This window comes from Hippocampus bargibanti, linkage group LG07 (assembly GCF_051943395.1).
Source record: "Hippocampus bargibanti isolate YZ-2025 linkage group LG07, ASM5194339v1, whole genome shotgun sequence".
NCBI classification, from domain to species: domain Eukaryota; kingdom Metazoa; phylum Chordata; class Actinopteri; order Syngnathiformes; family Syngnathidae; genus Hippocampus; species Hippocampus bargibanti.
The window spans coordinates 4,867,755-4,884,047 of record NC_142740.1 but is presented as its reverse complement, the minus strand read 5'-3'; the positions used below and the strand labels follow the sequence as shown (position 1 = coordinate 4,884,047).

The 16,293-nt window shown below is 36.8% G+C and overlaps 2 protein-coding genes across 3 annotated transcripts; both read right to left on the bottom strand.

Moving 5' to 3' along the window:
- Nucleotides 1-200: 200 nt before the first annotated feature.
- On the bottom strand, nucleotides 201-9,467 carry tmem165 (transmembrane protein 165). Its single transcript, XM_089000238.1, has 6 exons — nucleotides 9,145-9,467; nucleotides 7,034-7,259; nucleotides 5,645-5,820; nucleotides 3,354-3,542; nucleotides 2,002-2,107; nucleotides 201-918 (listed from the first exon to the last, which is right to left on the bottom strand). The coding sequence occupies exons 1-6, from the start codon at nucleotides 9,283-9,285 to the stop codon at nucleotides 842-844; spliced, it is 915 nt and encodes a 304-aa protein (XP_088856364.1). The 5' UTR covers nucleotides 9,286-9,467; the 3' UTR covers nucleotides 201-841.
- Nucleotides 9,468-10,534: 1,067 nt separating this feature from the next.
- Nucleotides 10,535-14,253, bottom strand: srd5a3 (steroid 5 alpha-reductase 3). Of its 2 annotated transcripts, none has more exons than XM_089000893.1 (5): nucleotides 14,178-14,253; nucleotides 13,998-14,074; nucleotides 12,711-12,896; nucleotides 12,499-12,624; nucleotides 10,535-11,370 (listed from the first exon to the last, which is right to left on the bottom strand). In XM_089000893.1, exons 1-5 carry the CDS (start codon nucleotides 14,219-14,221, stop codon nucleotides 11,111-11,113), a joined length of 693 nt encoding a protein of 230 aa, XP_088857019.1. In that variant the 5' UTR covers nucleotides 14,222-14,253; the 3' UTR covers nucleotides 10,535-11,110. The 2 variants fall into 2 exon arrangements, with proteins under 2 accessions (XP_088857019.1, XP_088857018.1); XM_089000892.1 differs by adding an exon at nucleotides 13,764-13,915 and having other exon boundaries at nucleotides 10,543-11,370; nucleotides 13,998-14,237.
- Nucleotides 14,254-16,293: the final 2,040 nt, after the last annotated feature.

The window sequence follows — 16,293 nt, the reverse complement described above, 5'->3', positions numbered from 1 at the left end:
AATATAGCTATATGCCGTGGAATCTTTGTAAAATACGCTCAGTAGAAGTCATTTGAAGTGATTTTACAAATTATGGACACAACTTGTCCGGAGGCGTCAGTTGCCCTTTAAATGTTAAACAACTGATAATCTACTTTTGAGGAATTGAAATTCAAGAAAATCGCCTAATTGAGATTTAAAAAAATCCAACCACACAAGTCTCACATTACCCATATGAATTCATTCTGTTCACATAACAATTTGTAAATAATTTTAAGATGGCATAATGAGTTTGTGAAAATATTAACCATTTCACGCAGCACAGGAAAACATTTTTTTTTTATTGACCAATTCCACTTTAAAAGGCATTCAATCAAATGATTCATTTTCTGCGCCGTGTTACACCATTTCACAGCTGACTCATCATACATTTACAAAAATATTTCCTGGCTACCGCTTTCTTAACACCTCCCTCAAGGAACATAAAACTAAATAAATAGAATATGGGCGGAAAAAAAAACATTGTGGAGTGATAGCAACCATTAAACATTTGTGTCCCATTACAGTAGGAAAAAAAAGACAAATCAAAAAGGGAAATTGATCACACCTATTACAGAATTTAAAAAAATCACCACAGAAGCTACAGACGTGCCGCTTGTTGAGTTACACATTAAAAAAATGTGATGAATCAAATACTTCAAGTTAAGTAACGTCCGTTTCCTTCGGACAACTCCCAGAATACCTCGAACCTTGATGGGGAGGAGACTCCGGGATTTCTGACACGCAGTCAATACAGTAAAAATCTCTCTACAGCGACTACCAGATAGCGTAATGTACACTCAAGAGTCCTTTCATGGCGCTCTTACAGTCCAGCGTCGGGTTTGATGAAAAGGGCGGAAAAGGCAAATGCCAGAAAGACAATCCCACCGATGATTGTGACTAGAAAAAAAAGCAGACGAAGAGCAATGAGATTACAGTAAAGTCTCGTTATATCGATATTCTCCTGAGTCGGAAAAAATATCGATATAACCGGACTATAGATATATCCGATGACATCAGAAAAACATTTTATAGCATCTAAAATACATGCAAAACACCAATAAAAATGACTTAAAGTGTCAAAAATCTGCAAAAAAAAATTGAGCTGCGAATTGGGCATTTTCAGAAAGTCCCGCCCCCAGTTCGTGACGTCACGCCAAGACGTCTTGCATTGCTTGTGAATTAAAACAATGGCTTCAGATTCAGAGAATATGCTTTCTTGTTACTCATCCAGTTATGAATATGATTCAAATAGTTCTGAAGAGGAAAGCATACATGTTTGCAATCGATTAAAGAATTTATTCCGTGCCATTTTGAGGCAACATTGGGGGGACATGTATCACCCAAAAAGAGGCAGAAAACGGCGTCCAAGCTCCTGTGAGGACTTAATCAGCCCGTTTACACAGGCTGATAAATTCCTTCCATGGAGCTTGGTCGCACTCTTCTGGCGGCTTTTTGGTGCAACACGAGGTTTTCAGAACAAACAAGTACAGAAAAATACATTGATGTGATGAAAGGACTGCTACAATGTGTCTTTTTTTTCGGTCAGGGGCGTTCCTTTAGTGACGTCACGTACGGACTCGTCACCAACTCAAAAACAAGACTTCCTGAATATTCAGCGTGAGTCTTGAAACATAAAATATAGCTATATGCGGTGAAATCTTTGTCAAATACGCTCAGTAGAAGTCATTTGAAGCCATTTTACAAATTATGGACACAACTTGTCCTTTAAACTGCTTTTGTATCGATATAAGCGGAGCAAAATGGCTGGTGGGAGATGAAAAGGGCACCGTAGTAACCGGATTACCGTAATAACCCGGTATCGTACTAAAGGGAACTAATTATACATAAAAGACTAGGAATTTGCCGGGAAATGAAAATAGTATCGTATCATGCAGTACTATCAATATAACCGATATCGATATCACGAGACTTTACTGTATAACCCTGAACCTTCCAGGTTTGACGACGACATGGTCTCACCTGTTCTGACGGAGATTTTCTGGGCAATCATCCGGCCGCCGATCACAGCTAAGCCCGTACACAAGCAGTGTCCCAGCGTGCCGCCCACAGCAACTCCAAATGGATCCTGGTTTGGATTTGAAAAGGAGACGTGATGTAGTGGGTTTCATTATTTCATCACAATGCGGATTAAAACAAACATGGTGCATCAGCATTTTTGGTGTTATCCTGCAAGGAACTTTAAAATGGAACCGAAGCTACTGCTAACTTGAAGTTCTTTTAAAGGACAACCGACGCCTCTGGACAAGTTGTGTCCATAATTTGTAAAAACGCTTCAAATGACTTCTACTCAGCGTATTTTACAAAGATTCCACGGCATATAGCTATATTTTACGTTTTAAGACTCGCGCTGAATATTCAGGAAGTCTTGTTTTTGAGTTGGTGACGATTCCTGATGTGACGTCACGGAAGGAACGCCCCTCACCGAGAAAGCGACACACAATGCATTTTGGGTACTTTGTTTGGTCTGAAAACTTCATGTTGATCCATGTTGATGGCGAAATTCGAAGGAGAACACATAAATAACGCGATGGTGAATCGTTGTGTGTTGCACCAAGACTACTATTTGATACTAGTTGACACAAATTCCCAGCAGACAAATCAGCCCATTTCCAACAGAGCTTGTGCACCATCTTGTGGATTTTCTGGGACGCTACATTGGAGTCATGACGGCTCGAATCGATACAGAAGGACTTCTTTAATCGATAGCAAACATTTATGCTTTCCTCTTCAGAACTCTTTGAATCATATTCATAACTGGATGAGTAACAAGAAAGCATCTTCTCCGAATCTGAAGCCATTGTTTTGATTCTCCAGCAAGGCAAGACGTCTTGGCGTGACGTCACGAAGAAGGGGGCGGGACCTTCTGAAACTCGGCATCTCCGGGGTCATTCTGAAATAGTTTTGGGACACTTAAACTCAATTTATTGGTGTTTTACGTTTGACTAAAAATATCATCTTGCGTGTTTTGGGTATTTTAGATGCTATAAAATGTTTTTCTGATCAGTTAGCAAACAAAAGTGTTGTCGGTTGTCCGTTAAAGTTAAAAGATTAAAACAGATCAAAGAGATCTGCTAAATCCTTGAGAGTTTTGAGAGCCGCTTATAAATTGAATGTCTCATCATTATTATTATGATGATGATGATGATGATGATGATGATGATGGTGATTATTATTAATTCTATTATTTATTATATAATTATTATTATTATTTAGACAACCCAATAATCATTATTATTTTATTCCTAGAATATATTATTGCAAAGCACATTTTTAGACTTGGCACATTTGTAAATAAGCCTTCGATTCCGAACCTCGCGGGCAGCCAGGATGATGGTGGTGAGCTGGGAGCGGTCGCCCCACTCGGCGAGGAAGGTGAGGGTGAGCGCCTGGATGAAGATGGGCGAGATGATTTTGTGCCACCTGGACGATGACGGCGGCAAAGTCGAACCGGACCCCGCCTCAACATCCGCCGCGCCGTTGGCCATTTTGGAACGTTGCAGCTGAGCAAGAAAAAAAATAAAAATCAAGAGAGTGAGAGATCTTCAGTTGTTCTCCTGCTGATTTGTAGGGGGAGAATTTATCCTCCATTACATAAAAAAATAATAATAATAAAATAAATCAATAAAATAATAATAATAATAATTACAATAACAATAATTATAATTACAATAACAATAATAATAATAATGCAATAATAACAACAATAACAATAATATGAGTAATAATAATTACAATAATAATTATAATGAAAATATCAATAATAATAATAATAATAATAATGATGCTACCAATAATAACAACAATAATACTAATGATATCAAGAATAATAACTATAATATTAGTAATAATAATAATAATAATAATAATAACAACAAAAATCTCAATAATAATATTAGTAATAATAATCATTACAATAATAATAATTACAATACAAACTATAATACCAATAATAATAATATTAGTAATAATAATCACAATTACATTAATAATGAAAATATCAATAATAATAATAATAATAATAATTATTATTATTATTATTATATCAATAGTAATTAATAATAATAGTAATAGTATTTTATTATGTATCATTTTACTTATGGTTTTATTGTTATGTGCTTTGTTTTATTGTTTTTATTGTAAAGTGTCCTTGGGTGTTTTGAAAGGCGCTTGAAATAAAATGTATTATTATTATTATTATTATTATAATGGTAACAATGATAATAATGCTATCAATAATAATAATAACAATAATACTAATGATATCAATAATAATAACAATAATAATAATATTAGTAATAATAATTACATTATTATTATAATTATTAATGATGATGATGATACTACTACTACTACTACTACTACTACTAATAATAATAATAATAATAATAATAATAATAATAAAAATCTCAATAATAATATTACTAATAATAATCATTACAATACAAACAATAATACCAATAATAATAATATTAGTAATAATAATCACAATTACATTAATAATGAAAATATCCATAATAATAATAATAATAATAATAATAATAATTATTATTATTATTATTATATCAATAGTAATTAATAATAATAGTAATAGTATTTTATTATGTATCATTTTACTTATGGTTTTATTGTTATGTGCTTTGTTTTATTGTTTTTATTGTAAAGTGTCCTTGAGTGTTTTGAAAGGCGCTTGAAATAAAATGTATTATTATTATTATTATTATTATTATTATTATAATGGTAACAATGATAATAATGCTATCAATAATAATAATAATAACAATAATACTAATGATATCAATAATAATAACAATAATAATAATATTAGTAATAATAATTACATTATTATTATAATTATTAATGATGATGATGATACTACTACTACTACTACTACTACTACTACTACTAATAATAATAATAATAATAATAATAATAACAAAAATCTCAATAATAATATTAGTAATAATAATCATTACAATAATAATAATTACAATACAAACAATAATACCAATAATAATAATATTAGTAATAATAATCACAATTACATTAATAATGAAAATATCAATAATAATAATAATAATAATTATTATTATTATTATTATTATTATTATTATTATATCAATAGTAATTAATAATAATAGTAATAGTATTTTATTATGTATCATTTTACTTATGGTTTTATTGTTATGTGCTTTGTTTTATTGTTTTTATTGTAAAGTGTCCTTGGGTGTTTTGAAAGGCGCTTGAAATAAAATGTATTATTATTATTATTATGATGGTAACAATGATAATAATGCTATCAATAATAATAATAACAATAATACTAATGATATCAATAATAATAACAATAATAATAATATTAGTAATAATAATTACATTATTATTATAATTATTAATGATGATGATGATGATACTACTACTACTACTACTACTACTACTACTACTACTGATAATAATAAGAATAATAATAATAATAATAATAATAATAATCATCATCATCATCTATCTTCGATTACTTGCTGAACAACTCAGCAACTCTAACTTTATTGAGAAAAGTTGTGCTTTACCACCCATGTCAGTTTTAGTAAATCCTTTGGACTCACACCTCTTCGTCCTTCTTTTTAATCTCCGCTTGCACCTCCTCCAGCTCCTCCTGGCCCTCGTCGGGACTCATCTTGAGGCCCTCGCGCAGCATACGCACGCCAAAAATAGCAAAGAGGCCAGTGGAAACGTAGTAGGTGTAGATTCTGGGGATGACGGTGGTGGCATAGCCGAACAGCACTGTGGCGTGTGAAAGGAAAAGAGGATGACATTAGTCATAAAGAAGCACAAAGGAATCAAAAAGCTTCATGTTTGTTTTTCGACATTTAGCTTGTAGCAGACGTGCACATTTCACCATGATGTCCCTGATCCACTGGTGAAAATGATCATTTGATCCTCTCCACTTTCATCGAGAACTGCTTCATGCAACAAAGAGGGTACAGAAAGTGACTCTGTCTTTGTGTTGTCATATTATTTTGTTATTTCGTTTTTTTTCTTTTGACTTTAAGATGACGCAGCGAGAGTGGCTAGCTTTATAGCAGCTCCTGTATTTTGTTTTTCTACTTCTTCTTTTCCTTTCCTCTTCCTTCCAGAACTTTGCTTACTTGAAATGTAGTCTACTCCGAGACTAATATAGGCGAATCCAATCCAAGACAAAAAGTGGGATTTAAAAAAAATGCCAGTTGATTTAGCTACTCAACAAAATCTTTTATGCAACAAAGGTGAATATTTGTATTCATCAGTGTCTGAAATAACGTCTGCCCGGACGCCCAGGGCGTGCAACTTTTACGTCGGGCGGACAACTTACAAAATGTCTCCGCCCGGGAGGCCGACAACTTTTTCAAGAAAGAAGAAAAAAAAAAAATAATAATAATAAATATTAATAATACATTTCATTTTTAAGCACCTTTCAAAACTCTAAAGGTCACTTTACAGTAACAGGATACGTTTATCTGTGGGAGAGCAGCGGCAGCCATACGCGCCAGCGTTCACTCAACCCGGAAGTAACTCAAATAGACAGAAAACTAGCTAGCTAGCTAGCTATATAGCTAATACATAGCTAACTAGATAGCAAATAGCTAGCGAGAAGCCAGCTAGATAGCTGGAAGTAACTCAAATAGATAGAAAGCTAGCTAGCTAGCTAAGAGTTAGCTAATAATCACTCAACCCCGAAGTAACTCAAATAGATAAAAAGCTAGCTAGCTAAGAGTTAGCTAATAATCACTCAACCCGAAAGTAACTCAAATAGATAGAAAGTTAGCGAGCTAAGAGATAGCTAATAATAATAATAATCATGTGAATGATGCAGCAGCTGTAAAGCCCAAATGAACATCTGGATGTTGCCGTGGTGACAGCGTGGAAGCGCTCACAACCCCTTGGGGAAAACTACGAAGTGTCTCTTACTGAAAATGAGTTTGACATCCTTGATGAGAAGTTCCACAACATAACTCACCAGACAAGCATGTCATAAGCCCCAGAGCTAGCATAGCGCCAGCCAGCACGGTGAGCCGGTTGTACCGCATGGCCATAATCGCGGCGATGAAGAAGGTCTTGTCACCCAGCTCGGACACGATAATGACGGAAATGGAGGCAACGAAAGCGTGGATGAATCCGAGGTTCCCTTTGCTTGACTCATCCTCTTTCACCACTGGGACCAATGGAGGGGCACTGATTTTTTTCTGTCAAGGGTGAAAAATAACACAAATAAATGGCCGACTTGATTCCAAATACGGCGATACCTCCATTTACGAACCCCTTGGCTCACGAACTTTTCGGTTTACAAACGTTAAATTTATGAAAATTTTACCTTGTCATACAAACTTTTTTTCGGGATACACACGGAGCGCCTCAATGAGTGATGTGTCGTTCGCGAACGAGCCCGTTCTTCGAAAACAAAATGGCAGCCGACTGTTTTTGTCCTCTATTCCCCGCCCCCAGTCTTCGGTTAAAGCCACGTGATTGGTCAACAACGCAGTAGTGAGGGGAGGTGGTTTAAACATTAAAGAGACAGGCAGACGACAGTGAGAGTTTCAACTTTGACAGTTCAAAGGCAGAGTGTAGACTGCAAGGTTAAAATATCCCAAAACAACAGGCTCCAAAAACAACCCGCACAAGCCAAGGAACTAGAAAAAAATATCAGAGAAAGCACCTACAAGGGATCATTCCTCAAGATTGTGAAAGAAGTTTAATGTTTAATGCTGATGAAACCGGCCACTCTATTCCATCAAGCCATCAACGACCATCACAAAGGTAAATAAAACGACCTTATTATACAGTACAGTTTACTTATTTAATTATAATACCATAGCGCAGTTATTATACATAAAATAAGCTATATTTTGTGTAGTTTTAAGGCTTAGAAAGTAGAAAATTATGTTTTATGGGGACCTGGGAACGGATTATTCTCATTTTAATGGTTTCCTATGGGAAATTAATTTTTGGGATACACACTTTTCACCTTATTCACTCTGTCTGGCAACCAATTCAGTTCGTAAGCCAAGGTATCACTGCACACAGGGCGGGTGTGAGAGTTTAGGAGCATGAAATATTTTCTGTTTCATTCAGCATATAGCAAAAATGAAATGAGAAACACTCCCTTTTAAAATGGCAGTCCAAGAAGTAAAGAAGAAAGGAGCGTCAGCGCAGAGCACCGATGCGTATGTGGAACTGTTGTGGCTTGGAATTGAAGCGGATTTACGTTGGACAGGAGATGTGAGACAGTCTCTTTCTGTCAATGGATGCTACAGCTTCGTGTTTGCTTTTAGTAGCAGATGTGCGGATTTCAACATGACGTCCCTGAACCACTGGTGAAAAGGACGCTTTGATCCTCTCCTATTTCATATAGAACTGCTTTGTACAACAAAGAGGGTACGGAAAGAGTTTAAGATTAAATGATTGTATCTTTGTGTTGTAATATTATTTTGTTCTTCTGACTTCAAGATGGCGCCGTGACAGTGGCTGCCTTTCGAGCAGCTCATCTATATTGTTTTTCTACATCTTCCTTTCCTTTTTCTTCTATAACTTTGCTGCAGTGAAATGTAAATTTCATCACTGTAAAACTCTTAAATGTCAATCCAATTAAGTACCACAATAGCAAATGGAAAAAGTATTTTAGAACACATCGAATGATTGTTTCCAAATACAATTGTAATTAGCATTTATTATACCACTTAATTATTTAAACAGGTCGTTGACGACAACAAAGGGCACAAAAAATGCAAATGATGATTGTTTTTGTCTAATTTGCGACAGGATTACTGTAGTGTATTGCATTACATTTGACGGGTATAACACCAGGGGAAATGTTACATGGAACTCCCTCGCAAGTCAACATCAAATTAATTTTTAAACTCAAATATTTACTCCTCTAGTGGTATATTCGTGTAGTGCGACTTAATGTAGAACGAAAACTTCATGTTATGGCTAGCTCACCAAGCCCTCTACTGTTTATTGACACGTCTCAGTTAGCATGTAGCGGCTACGCATGGACGCTGACGGTAGAAACCTGGCTTAAAAACAGGTTTCTTCACGATTGTTAAATCATTATTAGTTTTAATAAATTACCTCGATGATAATTTGCTCCTTGACGGCGTTTGCTTCTTCGGGAAGAGTTTCGACCAGCACCACGAAGAAGAGCGACAAGGCGAGCGAGAGATAGAAGCTCCCAGCTGCCCGTCCATCTCGACCGCAGACTCTGAGGGGCATTTCTTGGTCGTATTTTTGTTTTGTGGCACCTTTTACCACCCGCTCGTGTTTCTTCAACCCTGCGGCGAAGAATTATAGTCCACAGGTAGCAGCCAAAAATTGTAATTTCATGTTTAAGAAGTCATTGCAGTCGATGTTACAACGCGACGGTCTCCGGAGGAAGTTGTTCTCGTTTTACTGCAGCGTGGTCGACACAGAAGCGCTGAGATTGGTCAGTCTAAACCTGACGCACTAAAAAAGGCGGTTCTAATTAGATTTATCGCTCACTGATTGGATGATGTGAAGCGTCAACCAAAAAAAAACGAGGAAGTGAAAACCTTCGCAGTGCATTGTAGTGATGGGAATTATTCCGGCTCTTTTCAGAAAACCGGTTCTTTTGGCTCGGCTCACGAAAAAGCTCGGCTGTTATGGCTCCTCAGTTTGTTTGTTTGTTTGTTGCTTAAATTAACTAACTACCAAAAACCATGTAAAATTATGTGAAAAGCGAATTACTCATGTAAAAAATACACTATAATTTTATTTAGATGGCATGATTTATATGTGCACAGAGAGCATCCACTAACTTTCACTTTTCCTGTGGTTACTCTGGTCTGATGATCAGCTGTCACTAATTTGCTTCTCATATTAATAATGCTATCATACCAAGTAGTAAAAAATATAATAATTGAATAATAATAACAGCATAATGTGATAACATTTGTCCACCTGTCACCGCCCCCTTCTCCTCACTGCTGCGTGTCTGTAATACTCCCCTCCCTCCTCTACCACGGATATCGACCAATCAGGTGCGGCTTTAACCGAGGACTGGGGGCGAGGAATAGAGGACAAAAAAGTCGGCTCCCATTTCCAACACTTTGTTAGTAACTGGCTCTCTTCGTTCACTTCAGAGATCCATCCGTAAGAACCGGCTCGTTCGCGAACGACACATCACTGGTGCGTTGTCCGCTTATTTCGAAGTTTTTTTTAAATATATCACCGAGGGGCATTTTATTCGGTATTCTGAAGGCAGACAGGCAAATATGAATTTACATTGTAGTTACAGTTTCTTCTCTGGAATTTGGGGAAGCCATTAGAATGTTTAATCCCCTCTACATATTACATATAGAGCGCACGAAAAATGAATAGTTTTCAAATTTGAAGTAAAAAAAATAATGACTCTCATTGTGGTTCACATGTGGCTTTAACCTTTAAACAGCCTGTAGCGCCGCCTGTTAATGTAAAGATGAGAGCATTGTTGTTGTCGTAAAGGCATTGTCATCAAATGGTAAGTAGTTTTACTTTATTTGAATGTTGCCGATGACTATTATCAGTGTCTGAAACTCATGACAAAAAGTTAGCGGATATACATAAATATAAATGACTGAATAAATCAACATAAATACATAAATATGAAATAAGTGAACATAAATAAAATAACATAAAGTGAATAATATAACATTGAGAAGAAATCAGAGCGCCGATGCGTATATGGAACTGTTGCAGCTTGGAATTGAAGCGGATTTACGCGGGACAGGAGATGTGAGACAAGCTCTTTCATCAATTAATGCTACAACTTGGTGTTTGCTTTCAACATTTAGCTTGTAGCAGACGTGCACAATTCACCATGATGTCCCTGATCCACTGGTGAAAAGGATGCTTTGACCCTCTCCTGTTTCATGTAGAACTGCTTCATACAACAAAGACGGTGCAGAAAGTGCTTATTATTCAATGACTGTGTGTTTTTGTTGTCATATTATTGTGTTATTTTATTTTTATTGTGTTTTTTTTTTGTTCTTTGGACTTCAAGAGATAAAATAAAATACAGAAGACACACTGGTTGCTACGATCACATCACAAAAGGTATATATGCTTTTCTGCGCGCTGGGTAGTATGGGTATTTGTTGATGTAGTGGTCATGGCAGAGCAAGGCGGCTAGCGCCTGGTTGAAAAACACGTATAGGACGACCAACCACCAGGTGAGCGAAAGACCGCCGGCCACCAAACTCAGTGAGATGTAGATAAGCAGCTCGGCGAAGTAGTGGGGGCATGAAACCAGCTCAAAGCAGCCGCCCTTTGGCATCTGATGAGTCAACGTCTCTACCCTTCCTGTACAAATAAAAACCACACAGAAAATGGACTTTGCGAAGTGTCCACCAGATGTCACCAAACTTTCATTGCTTCGTGTGTTTTAATATAGTACAGGTACAGTGATACCTTGGCTTGCGAACTTAATTGGTTCCCAGACAGAGTGTGTAAGGAGAAAAGTGTGTATCCCAAAAATTAATTTCCCATAGGAAACCATTAAAATGAGAATAATCTGTTCCCAGGTCGCAATAAGACACAATTTTCTACTTTCTAATTTTCTATGCCTTAAAACTACACAAAATATACCTTATTTTATGTATACTAAATGTGCTATGGTATTATAATTAAAGAAATAAACTGTACTGTATAATACAATGAAGTCGTTTTATTTACCTTTGTGATGGTCATTGATGGCTTGATGGAATGGAGTGGCTGCTTTCATCAGCATTAAACACTTGATGAGGGACGTAACGTTCTTCTTTTACCATCTTGAGAAATGATCCCTTGTAGGTGCTTTCTCCGTGATAATTTTATCTAGTCCCTCATCAATTGTCTTCTGTTTAGGTGGGTTGATAGCTTTTGCATCAAGTTTGTTTGTGGAGCCTGATTGATGGGATATTTTAACCTTGCAGTCTACACTCTGCCTTTGAACCAACCAAGTTGAAACTCTCACTGTCGTCTGCCTGTCTCTTTAATGTTTAAACCACCTACCCTCACTGACCAATCACATGGCTTTAACCGAAGACTGGCGGCGGGGAAGAGAGGACAAAAAAAATCGGCAGCCATTTTCTTTTTGGAGAAGGCCTTCACTCTCTATCTGTAAACCCCACACCCCCTCACTGCTGCGTTCTTGACCAATCACGTGGCTTTAACCGAAGACTGGGGGCGGGGAATAGAGGAGAAAAACAGTCGGCTGCCATTTTGTTGTTAGAAGAACGGGCTCGTTCGCGAACGACACATCACTCATTGTGGCAGCTCCGTGTGTATCCCGAAAAAAAGTTTGTATGCCAAGGTAAAATTTTCATAAATTTAACATTCGTATACCGAAAAGTTCATAAGCCAAGGGGTTCGTAAACCAAGGTATCACTGTATAGTGTTATTTGTCTTATGAAAAAAAAGGCACTTCACAAAAACCTGAGACAAGCTCACCTGACTTTCCAATACGGAAACTTGCCAGAAGCACCATGGATTGATGCTGCAGCAAAGAGGCCGGAATGAAAAGTACAATTCCAGCAACATGACACCACTCTAGTTGTGACAATAGAGGTCCACTTGCTAAAAATCGTCAGAGCATAAATCACAACATACGTGAAAAATCAAGCAGAACACGGATGAGTCGAATATTGGAGGATCAATTTGACCTTTAGTTTGGCGGTCCGAGCAGAGCGTTGTGAACCCCAGCAGGAGGTAGTAGGCCAGGCCGAAGACGTACTGCACCAGGTGGATGACGCCGTCGGAAAAAACACTGATGCAGAGACACTCAGCAAGCCTCCTGAGAGAGTGTAACCACACCAGTATCTGCAGCAGCACCGTACTCACATGTGGAGCTATGTGAGCAAACAACAACATACAAGATAATCCGAGGCATATTTCACACGCTATATGATTTAAAGGACAACCGACACCATTTTTTTGTTTCCTAACTATTTTTAGTCAAATGCAAAACACTAATAAAAATGACTTAGTGTTCCAAAACTTCCACAAAATGAGCTCGGAACTAGGCAGATTCAGAAAGTCCCGCCCCCTTGTTCGTGACGTCACTCTTAGTCACACACTGCCTTGCTCCAGAATCAAAACAATGGCTTCAGAGAGTTCAGATTCAGAGAAGATGCTTTCTTGTTACTCATCCAGTTATGAATATGATTCAAATACTTCTGAAGAGGAAAGCATAAATGTTTGCAATCGATTAAAGAAGTCCTTCCGTATCAATTCGAGCCGTCTGGACTCCAATGTAGCGCCCAGAAAATGCACAAGATGGCGTACAAGCTCCGTTGGAAATGGCTGATTTGTCCGCTGGGAATTTGTGTCAACTTACACATTCTTTATGCGTGTTAACGCAATTGGCTGCGACACAAAACGATTCACCATTGCGTTATTTATTTAGTTTTCCTTCTAATTTCGCCAACAACACGATGTTTTCAGACCAAACAAAGTACCCAAAATGCATTGTGTGTCGAATATGTGGTAGAATCTTTGTAAAAAGCGCTCAGTAGAAGTCATTTGAAGTGATTTTACAAATTATGGACACAACTTGTCCGGTGGTCTCGGTTGTCCTTTAAAACTATATGAAATCATATCCTATCATCTATCGGAAACACTAATGATGATCCAATGCATCATGTTGTATCCATAAATAGGCATATTGAAAGTTGCATGCAAAATCGGATGTATACAACAGTATTTAATGATTCTACCTTGTTGCTCTGAGTGTGATAACCCAGATATAATATTAATTAAACCAGTCAGCCATTTGGGATACATATGTTGCCGTAGAGTCACATTTAGGCTGAAAGCCAACAGAAGACCATTCCAAACGAGCGAAGTGGCGTAAAAGTGCCAAAACCACCTAAGTGACCAAAGAAAACGATTTAAAGTGGCTTAATATGAAAATCCGTCATTTTTAAATGTATGGTAGAAAAAAAGTCTACCTTTTCGGAACGTCAAACGTGCGTAGCCAGTCCTTGCGTTTGAGATTCTCTTTAGTTTTTCCGTATCGAACCAGTTCCTGGAAAAGGACGTTTAGATAACACGTTTGATATTTCACGGGCAAGTGCTTCCCTATTTTGTGTGCCCAGAGCGCCGCGAAGAAAGAAAGAGACAAAACTAACCAAGCTAAGTCTATCAGACGCAAGCCGTAAACGTTCCAAGTCATTTTGAACCCCCGTGTTATTGTTGTGTGTAACACCGAAAATAGCCCGTCTGGGAACAGAGATATACATTCATTTCCGTGTTTAAAATAAACCCGCGCAGTGTTTTCGAGTGCAAATAATCGTACATATGTACTATGTATTATTAAATACTGTATAATGTAAGTATTATAATTAAGCCATGAAATAATTAATGAATAAAATAATAGGTAATAAAAGAATTATATAATTAAATTAAAAGCAGACCTTGGGTTGGCAACTCGAAATCTGATTGGTTAGAGCAACAGTTTGATTGACATATTTGATGCTACAAGGCCCCCAGAACTGATTGCGAAGGCGTCCTTAGTCTGTGATTCATATATTTTTAGGCCAGCAGAGAAGGCCTAGCAGAAAAGCTCCCCCTTTCCCCCCACACACACAAGCAGTATATTTGCTTTGATCCAAAAGCCAGAATTATTATCATCCATGCCATCCTTCATATGTCAGTCATCATATTTCCTTTTTGCTGAGCGGTCTTTTTTTTTCTCTGGACTTTTGTGCGTCAACATGGATGATGCGAGGCCTTTGAGATTCTGGATTCCAGGATGCCTCTTGGAGGAGAGCAACATCCTGCCTGAGGAAATGTGGAATGTTTCCTGCTTCCTGCTCCCTCCCAGGCAGAGCCAGCGTCCTCCAGTTGTTGACGATGCCAAGCCACAACCTCACTTGTGAAGAAATCATGCTGTTGTTGTTGTTGTTTCTCATAAACCCCCAAGGATGATGCACATTGTTGTTAACTCATTCACTGTCATTCACAAATGTATCTGGGAATTAAAAATATGACGTAGAGCGCCATTCCCCAATTTTTTCGGGTTTTGTTTTTTCATGCTTGGGTGCTGATAAAGCGCTGGCCATGGCCTCTGACAATGTTTTTTTTTTCTTTTCCACCAGGAGGCAGCATTTTCCCTTTTTTCATGTTAGTGTTTTGTTCCAACTTCAGCTGCATTTAAAGCCCTATATTTCTATGTATTGCATTGTATTTTTGGACAGCTGCCCTCATTTCAAGCTCAGATAACCCCAGACCCATATAATTTAGGAATTAACTGATGGAGGAAGAGAGTCTAAAGTTTCTAACGCTGTATTGAATGTTTATGTAGTCCTAAAACTCAATATTTTGTAGGTCCTGGAATTCAAGTGACAATGTCAATAACCCTGGCACTGCAGTGGACATATTTTTGCATTTGTCTGACAGTGAATGAGTTAAATGCAATTTCTAACGTAAATACAAGAGCACAGTTATCTAGCTAGCTACCGAGCTATCTATTTGCTATTTTTAAGCTATCTATTAGCAGTCTGGCTGGCTGGCTCTCTGGCTAGCTTTCTGGCTATCTATTAGCTATCTGGCTAGCTATTTGGCTAGCTATCTAATAGCTATCTACTAGTTGTCTAGCTGACTACTTGCTATCTATTAGCTATCTAGGTAGCTACCTAACAGCTATCTATAAGCTATCTATTAGTTGGCTAGCTAGCTTTCTATCTATTTGAGTTACTTCTGGGTTGAGTGAAGGCTGGCGCGTGTGGCTGCCGCTGCTCACCCACAGAAAAACTTATCTTGTGACTGTAAAGTGACCTTGAGAGTTTTGAAAGGCGCTTATCAATGACATGTATTATTATTATTATTATTATTATTATTATTATTATTATTATTATTATTATTGAGATAAAAAATATTTTAAAATGATCTACAACTATATACTATCTATTAGAAATTTAATCAGTAAATAAAAATTACTTACAAGAGTCAATATTGCCAAAAACCGATTTCCTAAGTTCTCCAAAAAAAAAAAAACATTTACTTCAACTGATACACGAATTAATAAGCCAGATAAGATCAAAGTCATTGGATAACATAAATTCACATTTAATTTTAAAATAATAAACATGATGAGGGAGCATTTTTTTTTTTTTTTTTTTTTTGCTGACCCTAAAAATGCATATTTGGACCCTTCCCTGGAATTTATAATAATAATAATAATAATAATAATAATAATAATAATAATAATAATAATAATAATAATAATACATTATATTTTACCCG